General features: G+C 38.3%; 1 protein-coding gene across 1 annotated transcript in view; it reads right to left on the reverse strand.

Moving 5' to 3' along the window:
• Positions 1-7,326: 7,326 nt before the first annotated feature.
• nlrc5 (NLR family, CARD domain containing 5) overlaps positions 7,327-18,602 on the reverse strand; it is a 38,331-nt gene continuing 27,055 nt past the window's right edge. Inside the window, exons 46-53 of the mRNA XM_079252037.1 lie at positions 16,769-16,852; positions 13,303-13,386; positions 12,968-13,051; positions 12,805-12,888; positions 12,650-12,727; positions 10,754-10,837; positions 8,935-9,018; positions 7,327-8,850 (exon numbers count right to left, since the gene is read on the reverse strand). Coding sequence (XP_079108163.1) covers positions 8,763-8,850; positions 8,935-9,018; positions 10,754-10,837; positions 12,650-12,727; positions 12,805-12,888; positions 12,968-13,051; positions 13,303-13,386; positions 16,769-16,852 — 670 coding nt within the window. The 3' untranslated portion in view covers positions 7,327-8,762. The remainder of the gene's footprint in view (positions 8,851-8,934; positions 9,019-10,753; positions 10,838-12,649; positions 12,728-12,804; positions 12,889-12,967; positions 13,052-13,302; positions 13,387-16,768; positions 16,853-18,602) is intronic.

Here is an 18,602-nt window from a genome sequence, read left to right on the forward strand (position 1 = left end):
TCTGAATCAAAATGGTTCAGAAAAAGTTGATATAAGCACTTTTACCATCATCTGGCTGATGAAACCAATCCCACCTCTCAGAAATCCCACAGAAAACTCTCCTCACACCGTTATTATGCTTTCATGACGCACAATAAGATAAATTTAGCCAAATTATGGGCGTGAACAAACAAAATACTTTTTGATAAAAAAATCACAGTTCATTGTATGTGTCCCACCTACATCATGGACTTAATTATTCTGTGGTGAGAGGACTGTTTCACCCAAGCGTAACTGACACAAAGTGCAGCATTACATCAGAGCCTGTTCTAGACACAGCAAGTAGAAGCTGAGAAAAATTATCCATCTTCTAAACCAGTGATTCTCAACTGGTGGCTCCTGACATAAAAGTGGGTCATGGACGTGTTTTCAGTGGAAAGCAGACCTTTGCCTGGGCAAAATGTTGATTGGAGCTGTAAACACGCCCATGTTTTTTCCTCCAGACCCGGCTCTGTCATGTCCAGGTTGAACCCTTTATTGTCCTATAAAGGTAGTATTGTTATAAATGGGTTTTATGAATGGTTTTACTAATTCAGTGTTTGTTATATTTTCAGTGACAGAGTACTCAGCTAAATCTACATGTTTCTGATTACTACTTCTCATTTGTTGCACTTTTTTTATTCCATGTGTGTGAATGGAACGTAAGCACTGTTAATTCTGTCCAATCTGAAGTTTAAACATTAAAATAATTGGAAAAGTTGAAAATTTTCTTATATTTATGTCACGGCTTGTCATTAAGGGTTGATGGTGGGTGATGATGGTCGGACCCTTGTCTGTTCGTAACCTCATCTGGTCAGAACCTCATCTGGTCAGCAGCTAACCAAAGCAAGGCCTACACATAAGTGAGTGTTTTTCCATCCTGGTCCTTGTTTAGCTCTGACCTGCATGTTTTTCATACTTTATATAAAAAGATGGGCGGAGCCTCCATGACGTCACCCATAGGTTTCTGAAGAGCTGAATTGAAGCTCGGTGGGCGGTTCCTACCATCGCCATCTTGGCAGGGGCATGCGTGTCGTCTCGCCCAGAAAATACAAATATGGGCAAAGAGGTGGAGCTGAGAGGGGGGCTGTGAGCGTCATGGTGGATGATTGACATCATGTGAACTCCGGGCTTTCTGTAGCTAAGAGCTAACCAAGCTAACCCGGAGATAACAGGAGCTAACTAGCTAACGGAGGTAAGCGGGCTAAAGCTAAGTCATGTTGTTAACCAGCTAAAAACCGCGGTTGTTCTACGTTCTTCTTACTTGAAGCAGGAGATTGGTACCTGTCAATCACAAGGACACGCCCCTAAATATTTCGAATTATGAGATTAAATTACTTTTAAATAGAGGAGTAAGAAAAAAATGTACTCCCCCCACAGTTGTCATGAAGGTAAAACTGAACTATTAAACTGAAAATGGATTTTTGAACCAGGCTGTAAACATTATTTCTGCTGAAACATGTTTATTTCTGCTGTGAAGTTGTTCTTTTTAACATGGGAGTCTATGGGGATTTGCTCTGTTTTGCAGCCCCTAGTGGATGACGGGGGAACTGCAGTTTTATGCACTTCCGCATCGGCTTCACTTTTAACTGCTGGAGGTTGCTGCTTGGATCAGACCCTCATCTGGTCAGCAGCCAACCGAAGCAAGGCCTACACATAAATGTGTTTTTCCATCCTGGTCCTTGTTGAGCTCTGACCTGCATGTTTTTCATACTTTAACACGCTGGACTCATGATGAAAGGCTCACAGAAGGAGTTCATTACTAAACAAGTATAAATTAGCAGCAGTGAGTAAGGTGGAAACAGGGAGGGAACACGGTGGGATACCAAACCTGAACTTTAAGACAACTTGAACTAAAAGCAAACAGGGAACAAAGTGAGATAATAACAGCAACAGAAATCAAATATTAACACAACCAAACTAAATCCCACCGATGATGAAACTTTGTTTCTTTATCCAGGAATTCGACCCGGTTTTACTTCTGGGGAATTCATTTGCTTCTTTTTGTCTTCTCTCTCGCTAATTTAAATTTATTTGTTCATTTGTTTTCATACAATTGTTTCAACTTCCACTGCAGTCCATGTGTGTATGACTTACTTATAGTATTATCTGTTTACTTCATGTCCTGTTAAGTAAAAATCTATTTTGTTGCATCTGATTCCATTTTATTTTTGACACGTAAACAAATAAAAACAAAAATGAGGCTGAAACAGGCAAAAAGCTGACTACTGTCTTTTAACTGACAGTAAAAACGATCACACAGAAGAAAGAAAACAGATATTTTTCATATCCATGACTTTTATTATCATAAAATGCAACTGAAATGCAAATTCTAGACAATGTTTCAGTATCAGCAAGCAGACTGATAGTAAGAAAAGGAATTTAATCTCCCAAAAGAACACTGGATTGTTGTATACGGTGTCCAGAACCTTCTCTTTTGCAGGATTGTGCGTCATGTTTGTCTTTCAATAAAATCTATCAAAAGCCATAAATGACAGGAAGCGCTGCTGTGGAAGGGAATAAGATGCTGGCAACACGCTTGGTGTGTGTCTATCTGTTGCCAGGCAAAAAGAGACGGATTATCACAAAAAAAGGTGCAGAAGAGTTTGGCATTTGTTGAAGTGAGGTAATGTTTTTCAGTCTTACATAATGCGGAGCAGCAAGACAGGAAGAAAGTACGCAACTGAGTCTGACTAATCAATAAGCGCCACTTACGGTGACTCACCTGGGGTTGCAGACCACACCAGACTTCAGCTAAATCAGACTAAAGATCCTGCTTGACCAAAAATACACGCTGAATGAGAGCAAAACGAGATAGATGGCCCGTGGTATGGACCATGCTACCCTCAGAAAACACACCACACACACACATGCACAGCACCCTGAGACCAGATCAAAGCCATCCCAGAACCGCCACACCAGAGCCAAGCATGGACACACATAAGGAAACATGCATTTATGCATGCTGAGACACTGCTGAGTCTATTTAAAGCGTCTGTTGTCAATAACAACAACTTCCCAGCCGCTTTAAGGCCAAATAAACATCACCTTGTGTCCATAAAGGTGGTTTTGTTCTCAAAGCGGCGCCTGCCTGTTGCTAAGAGACTGTGTCATCGCCAACGCTCCTCCTGTTCGCTCCTGTGATGTCACTGCGGTGATTTACTGAAAATACTAGCATCTTCATTCACTGACTTCATCATTCACACGGGAAACACAATCAGTTGCTCTCATTGTTCCTGCCGTTTACTACCGTGTTTACAGATAAGGTGAACAATGGCCCGGCAAGAGGCTGCTTTCACAGGAGATAAAGCCAGATTTTAGCAGGCTCCTCCTGCTTCTCCTGCGTGTTTGACTGATGAACACGATGAGGCCTGAGATTTAACAGGCAGATGTTGGAGGTAATGAATGAAATACGCCTTTAAATTAGAAGTTTCAGTGCAATTAAGGAGATTTAAATAAAAATAAAAGATGGAAATATGTTTTTCTGATGATGGGTCTATTTTTCTGTTCAGTGTTTCAGCGGATGAGCAGGAAAAAACATCTTTTTCTGTCTTTTATTTTCATGGCATCTGTCTACAACCTTGACCCAGTAAGCACAAAACACTCAACTAGTCAGCGTTTACCTCAAGGTCACAGCTCCAAGAACATAAATTAGCTGCTGAAAATATTTGCAAAAGGTTTTTCAGAAGGCATTTCTTCCCAAATCTTTGGGACTTTTGCCGATTACAATGATTACATTTGGTCATATTTAAAACTGTTGTGTTATTTGGGACTTAAAACCAATAAATTCTTGTAATTTTTTTAGACAAAGTCTTTTCTTCATTCTTTTAGGAGAGCTTTAATGTCCAGAGAATGTTCCCACTGGGCCCAAAATATATACAAAATCTGCTAAATTCACAGATCTCTCAGCTCAACCAGATGGAAATGTTCTAAAAACAACGGTGGCCCAGAGGTTCCCTTGTTTTTAGAAAACGCATCACATTACTGCCAATAATTTGTGTTTTTCTTGGTTTTTTTTTTTTGGTTTTTTTTTATCATTGGTAGGTAATTATTATTTATGAGTCAGTTAATGTGAAGAGAGCGGTTATAAAAGGACTAATGTGGATTACTCAAAGGATTTATTTTAACTGGTTTACAACTGAACAACAATTAATTGCAATAAACTGGACTGTGTAAAAGTACACTGTTGTTGTGAGTTGGCGCTATAAAGATACAGGCAAATTATTCTATTCTATTCTATTCTGTTCTATTCTATTCTGTTCTGTTCAGCCAAATGAAACAGAACTGTTCTTGAAGAAAAGGAACCAAACTGGCAGTTGCTTCGTATCTCTTGAAGCGAAGTGAAGAACAAAAACAATCAAATAAAGCTGGTTCTGTCCCTGCTGGGGGGCACCTGGACCCCAGTTACACTTTACACCTGAGTCACCTCGTTGCAGGAAGAAAACCAGGAGTGTTTACCTGTTTACTACACACACATATCAGTGTAATTGCATGTCCTGCTATCATGGCAAGTTGTAATGAAGTGCGCATTGCAAACAGTCATTAGACAGAAAAATGGGTCAACTTCAGATCAGCTCAGATCATCATCAGTCAGCTCAGTTCAGTTGGTTTCCTGTGCCACACACACACACACACACACACCGTTTCCAACTCCATGTCCGATCTTCACCACGTCCTTCCGTGTTTTTAACCCCTGTAAGCCGCAGGTTTTCATTTTGCGCTTCTAAAACTCATCTTTTCATGTCCAACTCCAAACATCGTCCGTGTGCATGCACATGTAAAAAGAACAAGACGTGAAAACTGACTCACCTCAATGAAAGACGAGCAACTTCTCCGCCGTTTTCCACTTGACACGAGTTTTATTTTCTGCTCACAGGGAAGAGAAAATCCTCACAGAGGCTTTTTTTTTTGTTCCTAAAAAGGAGCCAAATCTGAAGTTGACATGTTTAACATGTGGTTTAGTATCCAGGGAGGCGCAACAGTGTGAGCGCGCAGACCATCCTCGCAGCTTGGAGTGTGCCGCAGAAGATCCGTCAAACCTCCAGCATTAAGCCCACACCGGATGTTCATCATGCTTGCCTTCAAAATAAAAGGATCAAACGGATGTGTTGCTAAACTTTTGTTTCATTTAGGGTTTTTCTATCTGCAATCACATAATAGTAAAAACATTAGTAAGAATAGCTCACTTTTATTTAATTTCTTTCTATGCATTTTCAGATTTCAGATATATATATCATTTTCAGATATATATATATATATATATATATATATATATATATATATATATATATATATATATATATATATATATATATATATATATATATATATAAATAATATAATAATATAATAATATAATAATAAAATTATTTCACTATAACATGAAATGAATTGTATTTTCATGGATTACTGATACATTTAACTATATATTTGTGCATTTAATTCCAATTTTAAATAATTAAAGACACATTTATTTAATTACTTTCATTAATTATTCTATTAATACATTGTGGCACTTTTACTTCTTCATAACAATGATCAACTCACATTTTATTTCTGCAGTGTAGAATTGTTAAATAAATTCCAAGTCAGAAATATATCTGAAAATGCATAGGAAGAAATTAAATAAAAGTGAGCTATTCTTACTAATGTTTTTACTATTATGTGATTGCAGATAGAAAAACCCTAAATGAAACAAAAGTTTAGCAACACATCCGTTTGATCCTTTTATTTTGAAGGTAAGCATGATGAACATCCGGTGTGGGCTTAATGCTGGAGGTTTGACGGATCTTCTGCGGCACACTCCAAGCTGCGAGGATGGTCTGCGCGCTCACACTGTTGCGCCTCCCTGGATACTAAACCACATGTTAAACATGTCAACTTCAGATTTGGCTCCTTTTTAGGAACAAAAAAAAAGCCTATATATATATATATATATATATATATATATATATATATATATATATATATATATATATATATATATATATATATATATAAACAAGATTGTTTAGATACAAGCTGTAAAATAATCAGAACATTTAGTGGTCGACTCATGGTTCAGACTCATGGTTCTTTGTTTATCCTTTGTGGTAATCACAAAAGAACAGCATGTTGTGCAATTTGTACTTTATTCTTTAGTTATTTAGAAGTGGGTATACTCAATGCTGACTGATAAAGAAGTGGGTTTCCTCCGTATACCCACCTGTACCCTGGATTACACCACTGACGTAGTGTTTTTTTTTTTTTTTTGTTTTGGTTTTTTTTTAATATGTGTGCACGTAACAGCGAGCGCCTCCTGGGAATCGGACCTGAGTTTCTTTTGCACCACCACAGCTGACCAGCAGAGGGCGCCACATGAAAATAAACGAGTCTTATTTTGGCGGATTCCAGTTGCTGTTTCAGCTGCATCCGTTTCATTTGCTGCTGCCAGGATGACAGAAACAGAAAGTATGCTCTGTGCACATAGGCTGACTTCTCCATAAAGTAGATGTTAATAAACAGTATAATTATAAATCTAATGAAAAAATACTTCATCAATTTCCAAAGGGAAATAATACTAGTTTAGTTTTTTCTTTGTTTAAAGTTATTATCAGATTATTCACTTAGTTAAACTAAAATCAGTAAATTTAGCTGTTGTTAGTGGACCTAAAGTAGCCGCACACTGAACACACTTCTTTGTTTCCTTCGTGTATGAATAACAGTGTATTATGTTTGGCAGTATTTCTCTTTTTTCAGGACGCTTCACTTTGAGGTCGTCTATAATTGACATCTTCCAGTTGTGGAGCTGTACTTCCTATCAGAACAGCTAAAAAATTAATAAACTTAATAAATAAATATAATAATCAGGTCTAAATTAACTTAAGAAAGTATATAATATAACTGATAACCTAATAAAAACACGTCATTGTACTGTAGGAAAATGTTTATTCTAACTTTTATCGAATTTCTGGTGGATTCTGACTTGTGGGTTTAAAGTATGTTTTTATTCCACACCTTTATTCTGACAGAAAATGACTCTAAGTAGCCTGTTAAAATAAAAAATTGACAACCACTGTGATATTTCATGTGTTTTGTTGAGTTTGTGTTGAATTAACATAGTTTGATGAAATATGTGTCATATTTCTTTTATTAAAAACAGTAGAAGTGACAAGAATTCAGATCAAACTAAATGACACTTTTAAAGAAAGAGACATTTAAAAGTGAAATTTAAATAAAGTCAAAATCCTGAGGGAGTATTTTAATAAAATACAGTGTCAAATACAGTGAACAAAATATCCACAAATATTTACGTTCACAACATATTAAAAAACAAAAAATAAACATTTTAAGAGTTAATCTTCTTAACAAATAAAACAAATGAAAGTTGTGTTTTTAAATTATTTTGCTGCTAAAACTACAAGAAACAATGTAAATAAGGTGCATACATTTCAGAACTGAGAGCATTAAAATCCCACTCAACGTAAGAAACTTAAGAAACACAACAACTGTTTTTAGATCAAATTTAAGCTCAGCTTGAACATAAATAACTTTAAAATATATAACTTATGCTTTAGTTTTGTTTTAAAAAGCAGAAATAAGTGTGGAAATTCAATAGAGACCACAACCTAATATGAGCAGAGTAGCTGACTGTTTTTTACTGCGAGTTCATGACTTGTTGTCTTTTCACTCATGTGGCCTCTAACCTCTGTAAACATCCCAAAATGTAAAGTGACTCGTTTCAAGAGAAGCTGCATAAAAAGTTAAAGGAATTATTTTCTGTGCAGCAGCTTGTCAGGAGAATTTAAATGGTTTGTAGTCGTCCAGCAGTCTGGCTTTGTGCCATGAGCAGCGTGCAGAGACGCCCGTCAAGGTGGAGCTGATTTAAAACAATCAGCTTTCTTTCTCGTCTTCCTGTCGCCCATCAGCTCAGTAGAATCTGATCCAACTCCAGCTGATTATGTAAAATTTCACTTTATTATAAGTTGTTTTAAATCAATTTTCTATATTTTTATGTTTTTCAGTACCTTTGAGTTTTTGTGATTTTAAAATACTTCATAATTTCAGTGATTTTATGTCAGTTATTGTGAGATAATAATTGTTCCTCATGATTATCAAGGCTTACTTTTTGGTTTAATACTAAATTCACTCAGTTTGAACTAACGTGATCTTAGTTTGTTGTCACTCATATAACTGAGTATCAGATGGTGAAGGAAGACTGTCAGTGCTGCAATACATTACTTTAAACCACACAGCAGATGCAATACATGTAATACACCAACTTATTGATGACCACGCCAGTGGTGGAAGGTAAAGTTAATCCCAGAGTAAAGGGACAAAATATTCCCCCAGTTTACTGGAAGTTTAACAAGTTGAGTCTTTTTTTTTTAACAGTTTATAAAACTCAGTGCTTCTGACTCATTTTGGTGGCACATCAGCATTCACGACGTACATTCAGGAAAATATTGCAGCGTGCCGAGGCTGAAAAACCACAATTCACAACTTTTTAATGCTGTGACAGCTGCATGCTGCTTTGCAACACGGCGTCATTAACCAGCAACGGTTACTCTTCTGTCTTGTTCCCTACAAACACATTTAACTGTGCATCAGTGTTTCAGAACTATAGTCAGTAGGATAACTCCTCCAATCAGAAACAAGGAAAAAATGAATCCCAAAATGGATAAAATAAGGTCTCTCCTTGCTGGTTGTTCTGCAGAGGACTCGGTTTTTATCTCATCCTTATGCGCTTCGCTCCACTGCTCGTGTCACATGAGGGTGGATGAGAAGTTTAGCCTCCTCTCCGTCAGAATCAGCCTATGGGCCTCACTTGGTGACACTTTGTTCCTCCACAACCTGAAAGCACAGAAGTGTAACACAACCAGGTTAGGACACAGAACATGGGTGACTGTGTGAGTCAAGGTTCTGTAATGAGTTTACCTGATGATCTGCAGAGCGGGGGACGACCTTAAAGCACCAACAAGAGCCTCCACTCCACAAACACTCACACTGTTACTCTCCAGGCTTGATGACATAAACACATGCAGAGTTACACATTTTATCAACACATCATTTTTACAAACAATTTCATTTTAAGAGATCTTGCTTTAATGGAGCAAATTTAAAGGTTTCTTTGTTTAATTGTTACACTGAAATGCTCCATTACAACAAAATAAAATATAATAAGGAGCTGTCACACGGCTAGGCTAAAGCTGCTGCATGCTCTGCGAGGACTTTCTTCTTGTTCTCCAGGCTGCAAAAAGAAAATGACGTCACTTTGTTCTAATAGATGTGATTGTAGACGTTTCTCAACACATCAGGCTGGCTGAACTTTCTACTAGAGGGGCTCCAAGAAGTATCGTGTGATTAGCTGGACGTTTGAGGTGGGCGTGGTCAACATGGAGAAGCGTGACGCGGACAGATGCTGCTTTCACCTTTTTGTTGTTGCAGGTAAAGGTATTAATAAAGCAGCAGATCGTGACGGTGAGAAAGTGCGAACATTTTGACAACATGTGACTAACGCTGCATTTACATCAGACTCGGTCCGAGTGGAGACTCGGCTCAGTTGTAGGTCGAAGTCAGCTTTATTTATATAGCACATTTCCAAACAGTAACACTGCTCCCAAAGTGCTGAACAATATAAAAGAACACACACAGAAAACAGTACAGTAAAACACTGTTGTAAATACGAATTTAAAAATCCGTAAACAATTCAGACTTAAGTTAACAAAGAGTCTCTGTTAGCCGGAGTTGAACGCTTGTGCAAAGAAATCTGTTTTCAGCAAAGACTTAAAGCTGTCAACAGAAGTCGCAGCTCGTATGTGCAAAAAGAGATTGTTCCAAAGTTTTGGATGTATCCATTCAGACCGAGATCGTGTTCACGCTGCACTTTGGTCAAACACACTAAATCTTTACAATAATTTATCCCCATTCCAACCAGAGGGGGGCACTGCACTAATATTAAGCTAAAGAGCAGCCAGAAGAAGAAAACTACGTTGTGAGTTAGACATGGAGACGAAACTTTGGCTGTTTTGGGTTTTTATTGTGTCTTATGCAAGTATACTGCAGAAATAACAACTGTAACAACGGACGCAGTATGAACACCAGACGAGGCAGAGGACCCTTAACGCCATCGCTATGGATTTACCCACAATGCAATGCTACATCAAGTGCAGTGGCCTTTTATTGTAGTCCGCTTTCTGTATTTGGTCCACTTGAAACGCAACGAGACGTGTTTGTAGGCAGACCGAGTCTTCTCGGTCTTCTTGGTGCGTTCACATTTTCCCAAACGAAGCGACTTTCTGAACAAACGGACTCGAATTTGATTCAAAAAGGCCAATGTGAACGTGTCCTTAAACACATGGACGCAGCCGCGTGCACAACCCGCCCTGCAGCGCACAAACTTTCTAGGTAAATATGAAATAACTGGGTTCATTGCACATGAACGCGTAGACACAGTGATCCCCGCTGCGTTGCAGATATAGCTTCTTATGGAGAATCTATCAAAAAATACATTTTTTATTGTCCTTGCAGCCTCGAGAGCAGGAACAAAGTTCTCCATTCTCATGGAGATGTAACATGTTAAACTCTCCCACCATGCTGGCATCTGCTTCCAAGCTGCTGGCAGGAAACTAATCATAACTAAGATGGTCCGTGTAAGATAACTTCCCAGCAGGAAGGAGACTGTATTTCAGACCAGCAGGATCTGGTTTCACGTCGTTTAAACTGGTAAACTCTGACAGTGTTTCATCAAACTCACTCTATACGGGTCATCTTGTGGCAAAAAGGCAGAACTCGGGCCAGCTCCGACGCCACATCATCACCACAGTTATTCCACCCCAAACTAGGAAGAGATGAAGGAGGATTTATCATGAACATTTATTCCCTCGTGTCTCTTCCTATTCCCAATCTCCTGAGCTTCTTCTCTTTCATTTTCTCAGGCTGTCAGAAGCACCTTCTTCATTCTGTCATCATGACTTTGGTCCAGAGGACTTTCTGTCCCACTTCTAAAGCAAATCCTGATTCTTTAAAAGTCTCGTTGTTTTTCATTCTCCTTTCTGAAAGTCAGCCTGAAAAATTAGGAATCTAACTTTTAAATATCTCGTGTGATTATTGACATTATGCATCTCACGTACCAACACATCATACTGATGTAAATCTGTTACAAATGCAAGATCAGATTAATAACCACAATTAACCCTTTCATGCACCGTGGCCGTCTCGTGGAAGCCTATTTACAAGCTTTTTTCTTGCATATTCATAAATGAGGAGGTATTTTTGTAAACAAACCACTTCACTGGATGTTAGTGAGTCATCCGATACGTTTCCACTCACTGGAGAATAAATAAATATATGATATCACTGAATATACCGTATTTTCCAGAGTATAAGTCGCACTAGGCCAGATATACATAATTAGGTAGGAGAAAACATACAGAAGTCGCGCTGGAGTATAAGTGGCATGTTTTGTGGGTAATTTATTTTACAAACTACCTGACCAAAAACAGAAATTACGTCACCTTGGAAGGCAAGTTATAACTTTAATAAAAGAAGAGAGAACAGGCTGAATAGGTGTACGATATGCTAACACTATGAAGGTTATTCAGCTACACGAAAAATAGAAAATGAACAGAAAAGGTGTCCTGTGTTTATGGAACAAACAGTTTTACGTAACTATAACCTAAAGAACAAAACAAGTGTACCTTTACTGTAATTAATAACACACAATCTCACTCCATCTGTTGAATTCTTCGTCCTCTGTGTCACTTCTGAATAACTCCGCGCGGAGACGTAACTGCACCGTTGACAAGCCTCTAACCGCGGCACGTTGTCTACGTGCACCCACTGCTGAACTCGTTCCTCCAGCTGCGGCCATCGAGCTCTGAGCCCACAATTAGCTTTTTGGTTTTATCATCACAGTAAGAGTAACCTCCGCTTTATGTCCCTATCTAACAACTTTCTCTCTCATGCTTGATTACTGTTTTTAGCTGCAGATTTTTACTACTTGCAGCTTGTTGTCTGCAGAATATGATTTTCTTTTTGTGTTCAGTTGTTCTCAGTTGTCTTTCTAAGCTAATGTTTCCTGTTTAATTGTTTAATTGTTAAGAAGTAGGAGATATTGGTGTGCAAGTCTACAGTGCCCTCTTGTTGCTGTCTGAGAAATTAATATACATTTTTTTAATGTATAAGTCGCTATAAGTCGCAGGAACAAGAAGCCTATATAAAAAAGTTCGACTTATAGTCTGGAAAATACGGTAATGTAATTACACAAGTGTGTGATAAATAGAAAAAGAAAATGATACAGTGATATTTTAAAGAAGATTCACATAATATAATTATGATTATATATTATTTTCTAAATATTTTATAGAATACATTAAAATAAATAATAAATCATGATAAATTCTAAATATCATTAATAAACAATAAAAAGTATCATTGCATATGTCTGTAGAGGTAAAATACTGTATTTAAAAAAAAGTTGCATTGTTTTTTTATTGATTCATGCATGACAGGGTTAAATCTGATCAACAAAACAGTTCAAAACGTAAATCTAACACACAAGAAGTAAGAAAAGTCAAACTTTTTAAATAAACAAACATTGTCTACATGTCCCGAGCCATCAGTTTATTGATCTATGTTTTTATAATCTTACCTCACATCCTGTATGAGGGGACAGTGGGCCAAACTGGCAACAACAGCACCGAGGTCTGACGTCCCAACTGACGTGAGACTGTCAGAAACAACGAGGACATCTCGTCACACAACGGGGTTGTTCCTCTCAGAACAACAGGAATAAACCAGTCTTACTTTATCTTGTTGAGATTCTTTAAGTTCCTCATCGCTTCGGACAGTTTCGTCGCGCCCTCCTTTCCAATCTGGTTTTCTGAAAGACTACATCCAGGAATGAATACATCTTACATTAAGTCAGGAAAAACATCAATAAAAAAATGTATTTGTGTAAAATACTTACTCTAACACAGAGAGGTGTGTCAGTGACGGTAGAACAAGCGCCATCCTGGCAGCAGTGGTGTCTCCTAAACTGTTACTGGACAGACTGGAAGCAAACAGGAACAGATGTTTAACTCTGGACCTTTTTTTTTTTACAATCTTTGTTCTGTTTTAAACTAAATTATTTGAAAAAAATGAACAAAGTAATCTGCTATAGTTCAGAAAGCTGCCTTCTTCGTTATGCTACGTTTCTGTCTATGACTGGACGTAGTCTGTTCTTCAGTTGCATGCGATCAGCGCAGGTCAGCTTGTTTCCTTTGTCGCAGTAAGTCTGATGTAGTAATAAAATGTTCTTACTGGAGCTCCTGTAGGCGGCTACAACTCCTTAGAGCCACAAGCAGCTTATCTCCTAAATGATCACTCACAAGGTTCTTTGAGAGACTGGAAGATAAAAACAAACATTTTTAAACATTTAAGAGGATATTCAAATATCAGCCAATATGTCTTTTTTTTTTTTTTTTTTTTTATCATATACAGTTATGTTCATATTTATTCATACCCTTTCATTAAAGATGGAAAAAAACAGCTGCCTGTAAAAAAAAAAAAAAAAGCTGAAATTGACAACAATAATAATTAATAAATAAAAATTTTATGAAAATCATGACATTATTTTCTAATTCTGGTTCAATGGAAATATTTTTTAAAAAAAGCAAACAAATAAGATAATTTATTACATATTCCATCAGTCATAAAGTAATATTTAGTTGAACAATCCTTTAATGTTTCCGCTCCAGTCAGGTGTTTTCTGTTCCTCTCAGTCAGACTTCTGCACCTGTTGACAGGTATTTTGTCCCACTGTTCAACAGAAAAGTCTCTAATTTGTCCAGAACCAATTTGTTTGTTTGTTTGTTTTTTCTGTCTTCAACTCAGTTAAATGAAAAAACAGTGTCTTATATTCCTAAATTATATTTTTGCAAATTTTTAGTTATTGTTCCTTTTTTAAGTCTCCAGTTATGTGAGTGACTGTTGTAAATTCAGCCTTTTCTTTAATGAAAGGGGATGAAGACATATGAGCACAGCTGTGGATGTAAGATGAAATACATCATTATTTTTAATAAGAGTGAAATCAGAAATGGAAATAATTTATGAGCAGTCTTTTCCTCTTGGAGATGTGTGACTTGATTAACATCTTATTAACATGAATTTCTGAAGTAAACATGGAACAATAATATCAATAGGAGTCACACATTAGTTGCACGTCTGTCAAGAAGTATCTGTTCTAGTCAAACTTCAATATGTTAAAGCTGGGGTAGGTAATGTTGCTCAGAGTACTTTTATACTCTGGCTGAAGTGGTTCCTCATCTTGATAGTAGTCTGTACATTTTGTAATCATGAACAATAAGAAATATAGTCAGACCCCTCAGTTTACTGTAAATCTGTAAAAACTCTGACCAATCCAAACGTTCCGACTGAATTGAAGTTGTTTGTTTCTTATGTTTTTTAACTTCTTCACGGCTGAGAAAATGCAGGAAGGACTCGGCTCGGTTTATTTGCCTCCTCTTGCTAAACAGCCGAGAAAGAGAAAATCGTTGGTGGAAAAAGCTGCGAACTAGAAAAAACAGTTGGAGAGCGCAAACCTCTTTAAAAAGTTCCTGGATCCAAACGGTGATCCGGATCACCACCAAAATTAAACCTGTTCTTCCTTTTCACATTCCCAACAAACTCGTAAAAATTTAATTAAAATCCGTTCATAACTTTTTGAGTTATCTTGAACACAAACAGATAAATGCCGGTAAAAACATAACGTCCTTGGTGGAGGTAAGAAGAAGCCAAGACAGGACGCTACTTTCACATCTTGCTAGCTCCCCAACATTACCGACCCCAGCTTTAAACCTTCATTCTAGCATTTTATGTGGTGGTTAGACCCTGACTCCACCACCACTTAAACATGCATGTTTTTACTTGCTGAACCAGAACCTACAAATGGATGCTGGGGTAGCAGAGGGGCTCAAAAACAACACATGAAGCCTTGGCAGCCATGGCAACAGTGGTGACAAACAGGAGGAAAACAGCGAGGTGGGAGCTTCCATTAGGTTGGATGTTTGACATGTGGCCTGAATGTTTTTAAGCAGATCAGATGGAAAGCAGCACAGCAGCTTGAGTTCTCTTCTTGCAGCACATTAAAACACTTTTCTGTGTGGTGTTGGAATATTCTCCCCGTTCAGGTGTGGTTTCTTGTTTAATTCATTCATATTGTTTCTGGACATGAGTGTGAGCAGTTGTTTGTCTCCTTATGGTGGATCTGAGATGAACTGGTGACCTGCTCAGATTATTATCAATAAAGGGTTCCAATTAACTGCGGTCAGGCCACAGAAGGTACATGCAAGAGTCCAGACGGCTGCTTTGCCTTCTCAGGAAACACACTCCTCCAGAGAGTTGTGGGCTGTCCTCTGGGCTCTCCATTCACTAGGGAATATCCCCGAAACCTCTAGAGGTAGGTCATCAGGAGTCATCCTAATCAGATTCTTGAACTATTTCTGATGTGTTGGAGCAGCAGTTTGACTTTCAGCTGCTCTAATTTCCCAACATATTTCCCATGTCTAAGGCTGAACCCAACCAACCTCTGGAGAAAAGTCTTTTTGGCCACTTCTGTCTAGTTTCTTTCCTTTAGTCTCCAACCAAATCACGTGACTATGATGAACACTGGAAGGAAAATGAACCGGTTTATCAAAAGTCTCAGATTCAGCGCAACACCCTTATTCCTGCTGAAGCTCTAATACATCCCTTCAGGTCTCGCTCCAACTTTCACATGTGACCAAGACACTAAAGATACTCTAAAGATACTTAGATTCCCCCGGCCTTCAGGGAGTACTCTACTTCTTCCCACTTGACGGCCATGCCTTCTGGTTTGGAAGGGCTGACTTTCATTCTGATTATTGCGAACTCAGATCCAAAAAGATGAAGTTTATTGCTTAAAAAAACATTAAAGAAAAAGAACAAACCTGAGCTCCCTAAACTACAATGCCTTCAGGAACATGACCTTTTAATCTAACTAATAACTCTAACATGGAAACTGGACGGTGAAACTACCAGGATTCATTGGTAGTTTGAAGTAAATATTTTCAAACCCTTGATAATTATATTCATTCATTTGTAAAACAGCTGAGTTCAACAAACCATAAATGTCACATTTCCACATTCTTGTCTGCCATTTGATGGAACAGTAGGCTGGACACTGTCAACAACGTCATGTCTGTGCAAACACGATTTGCAGTGTTTCTATTGGAAGATGCTTCACTGCCTCGGGACTGTACACAAAAAAAACAGTATTCTTTACCATATCTGACATGTTTAGATGATGATTTTGTGTACTGATGTTCATTAATCTAAACTGACCCAATCAAATAAACAAATAAGAAATAAAATGAATTAAATGAATGTTTCCTTTGGTTAAAATCAGTTAAATCTACTGAAGAGTTTAAGAAATGGAGGAAGAAAAAAGGAGAGAGAAGATGGACCTTGCTAGGAGTAAACAGTGTGTTTACTTCATAAAGCCATGGTCATTTTATACTTATACTGATGGTAAATATTTCCAAACATTTAAACCAATATAAAAATGTTTGAAGTTAGTATAGAATATGTTAAACTGTTGGTTATGAGGATTAGAAAAGAGCAGCGATATGATTCTAGAGGCCGGTGCCACAGTTTAAGACATAGTCCTGAGGTTATATGGCATCCTATCCTCCTCAGTCACATCATCAGTTGTATTACAGATAATCATCCATTCATATTGCATATCTGTGACACATAGACGGCGTTTTACCTGACCACCCTGAGCTCTTTCCAGGCAGGAAGAAGTGCGGTCAGCTGCTCTATCCCACGGTCTGCCATTCGCCAGCCATCCAGCCTGAAATAAGAAGACAAATCCAACCTTGTAGTGGTAAACTGGTTGTTGACACGTTGTCCGTCTCCGACTGTCCACTTACCTTTACAGCACAGTCAGACTTTCACACACATTCCCAGTAAAAATGACTGTTAAGCCAAACTGTTTTCTGTAGTGTGACTCTGTTAATGTCAAACTAGATTCAGTACAAGTAGAACTTTATATTCTGTGAAGAGACATCTAGTGATGAGTACTTATAGTTGTCTATATATATGCCAGATCTGGCATTTACGCGCCATGTTTTGGCCTCAGCCCCTGATATTTAGCTACACTTCACACCTTTAGACTAGCAATGAATGAGGAATGAAAAGTAAATAAATAATAAACCCCCCTTCCCACGAGGGAGAAGTTGGATCAGATTGAATTAAACCCTACCAAAGTCCAATGAGATTCCCTGAAGCCGACGACATGCTGGTATGATGAGCTGCAGCAACAGTAGCTGCAATGTGAGCTGCGGATTTGGCAGCAACAGAGGGAACTTGTGTATCGTAAATAGCCAGAATTATTAGAAGGGTGCAGGATATGATCAAGTAAAGTGTGTCAGTTTGACTGCAGGGGATAAAACGAAGATGTCTGCCAGGAGAAGATTAATGGTTTCAGCTGGACAGCCTGTGGAACTCTGGAGTTAAACCATTAAAGACTTTGCTTTCCCTGTTTTTGAGCTTGTTTCTAATCACCTTTAGATGATCAAGATGAGCCATAATTAACAAGATCCCACATCTTATAACTATAACATTAGCACCTAGCCTGTTAGCTTTGCTGACCCAGGCTGCAAAAACAGCTCAGGCTCTAAGTCTTGAAGATTTTGCACAAACCCACAGTGATGGAGGCTTGAGGAAAAGTGGCTACTGCTGCTTATCCAGCTGGGGATTTGTATAAACTCACCAGTAAGAGCTGTGATTAAAGAATAATCAACATGATAACATGTAGATCCGCCTTGATCTTTAAAGGGGTGCTATGATGGTATCTGGAGTTTTCTGAGCTTTCTACAGTGTTACAGTGTTGAATCCTCATCAGACATGTGAACGGCACTGTTTTTTATCACCTAAACGCATGTTTGAGTTTGAGTTTGAGTTCCAGCACGCTCTCCGTTCGGTTTCCATGGCGATGAAAAACGTGTCGTTTTAGAGAGTTTTTTCTACTTGGAAATCCTTGTGACGTCCCGGGGGATAAGGTTCGGTGATTGGTTACCTTCTACTGGTTAACAAGGGCATGTACAAATACATCAGGCGGGTGGAAAACGTGGGATAAAGTTATTTCCAACGATGGCTGGTGAGTTTACCAAAGAGAGACATCCTGCTGCATTCGTTGCTGTGGGTTGCTGTTTTCCACTTCGTTTTCAGGCTCTGATTCAGGTTCCAACATGTAGGGCTGTATGCTATGTGTTGACATTGTGTTTTGTGTTTTTATTGAGTTCATATGAGCCTAATGCTTCTGTTTATGAGATGTTACAATGACGGCGAAAGCAGGTGCGGTGCGCGCTCCCGATGTAGTGCAGTGGCGGGAGGCGGGGCTTAATGCGGAAGAGTCTCAATCCACTCGTTTTGCCCGCAGGCTGATCTGACAGCCTACGGAGAGGGTCGATCTGAAGTAAATAAAGCCATTTGTGACAATAACTCCATCAATCCCAGCCCTTCTGGTCTCAGAAATAAAAATAAATTAGCCTGAAATGTACATAATAGTTCCACTTTAACCTTCTGTCAGCAGTAAACAC

Source organism: Telmatherina bonti, assembly GCF_933228915.1.
Source record: "Telmatherina bonti genome assembly, chromosome: 2".
Classification (NCBI taxonomy): Eukaryota; Metazoa; Chordata; class Actinopteri; order Atheriniformes; family Telmatherinidae; genus Telmatherina; species Telmatherina bonti.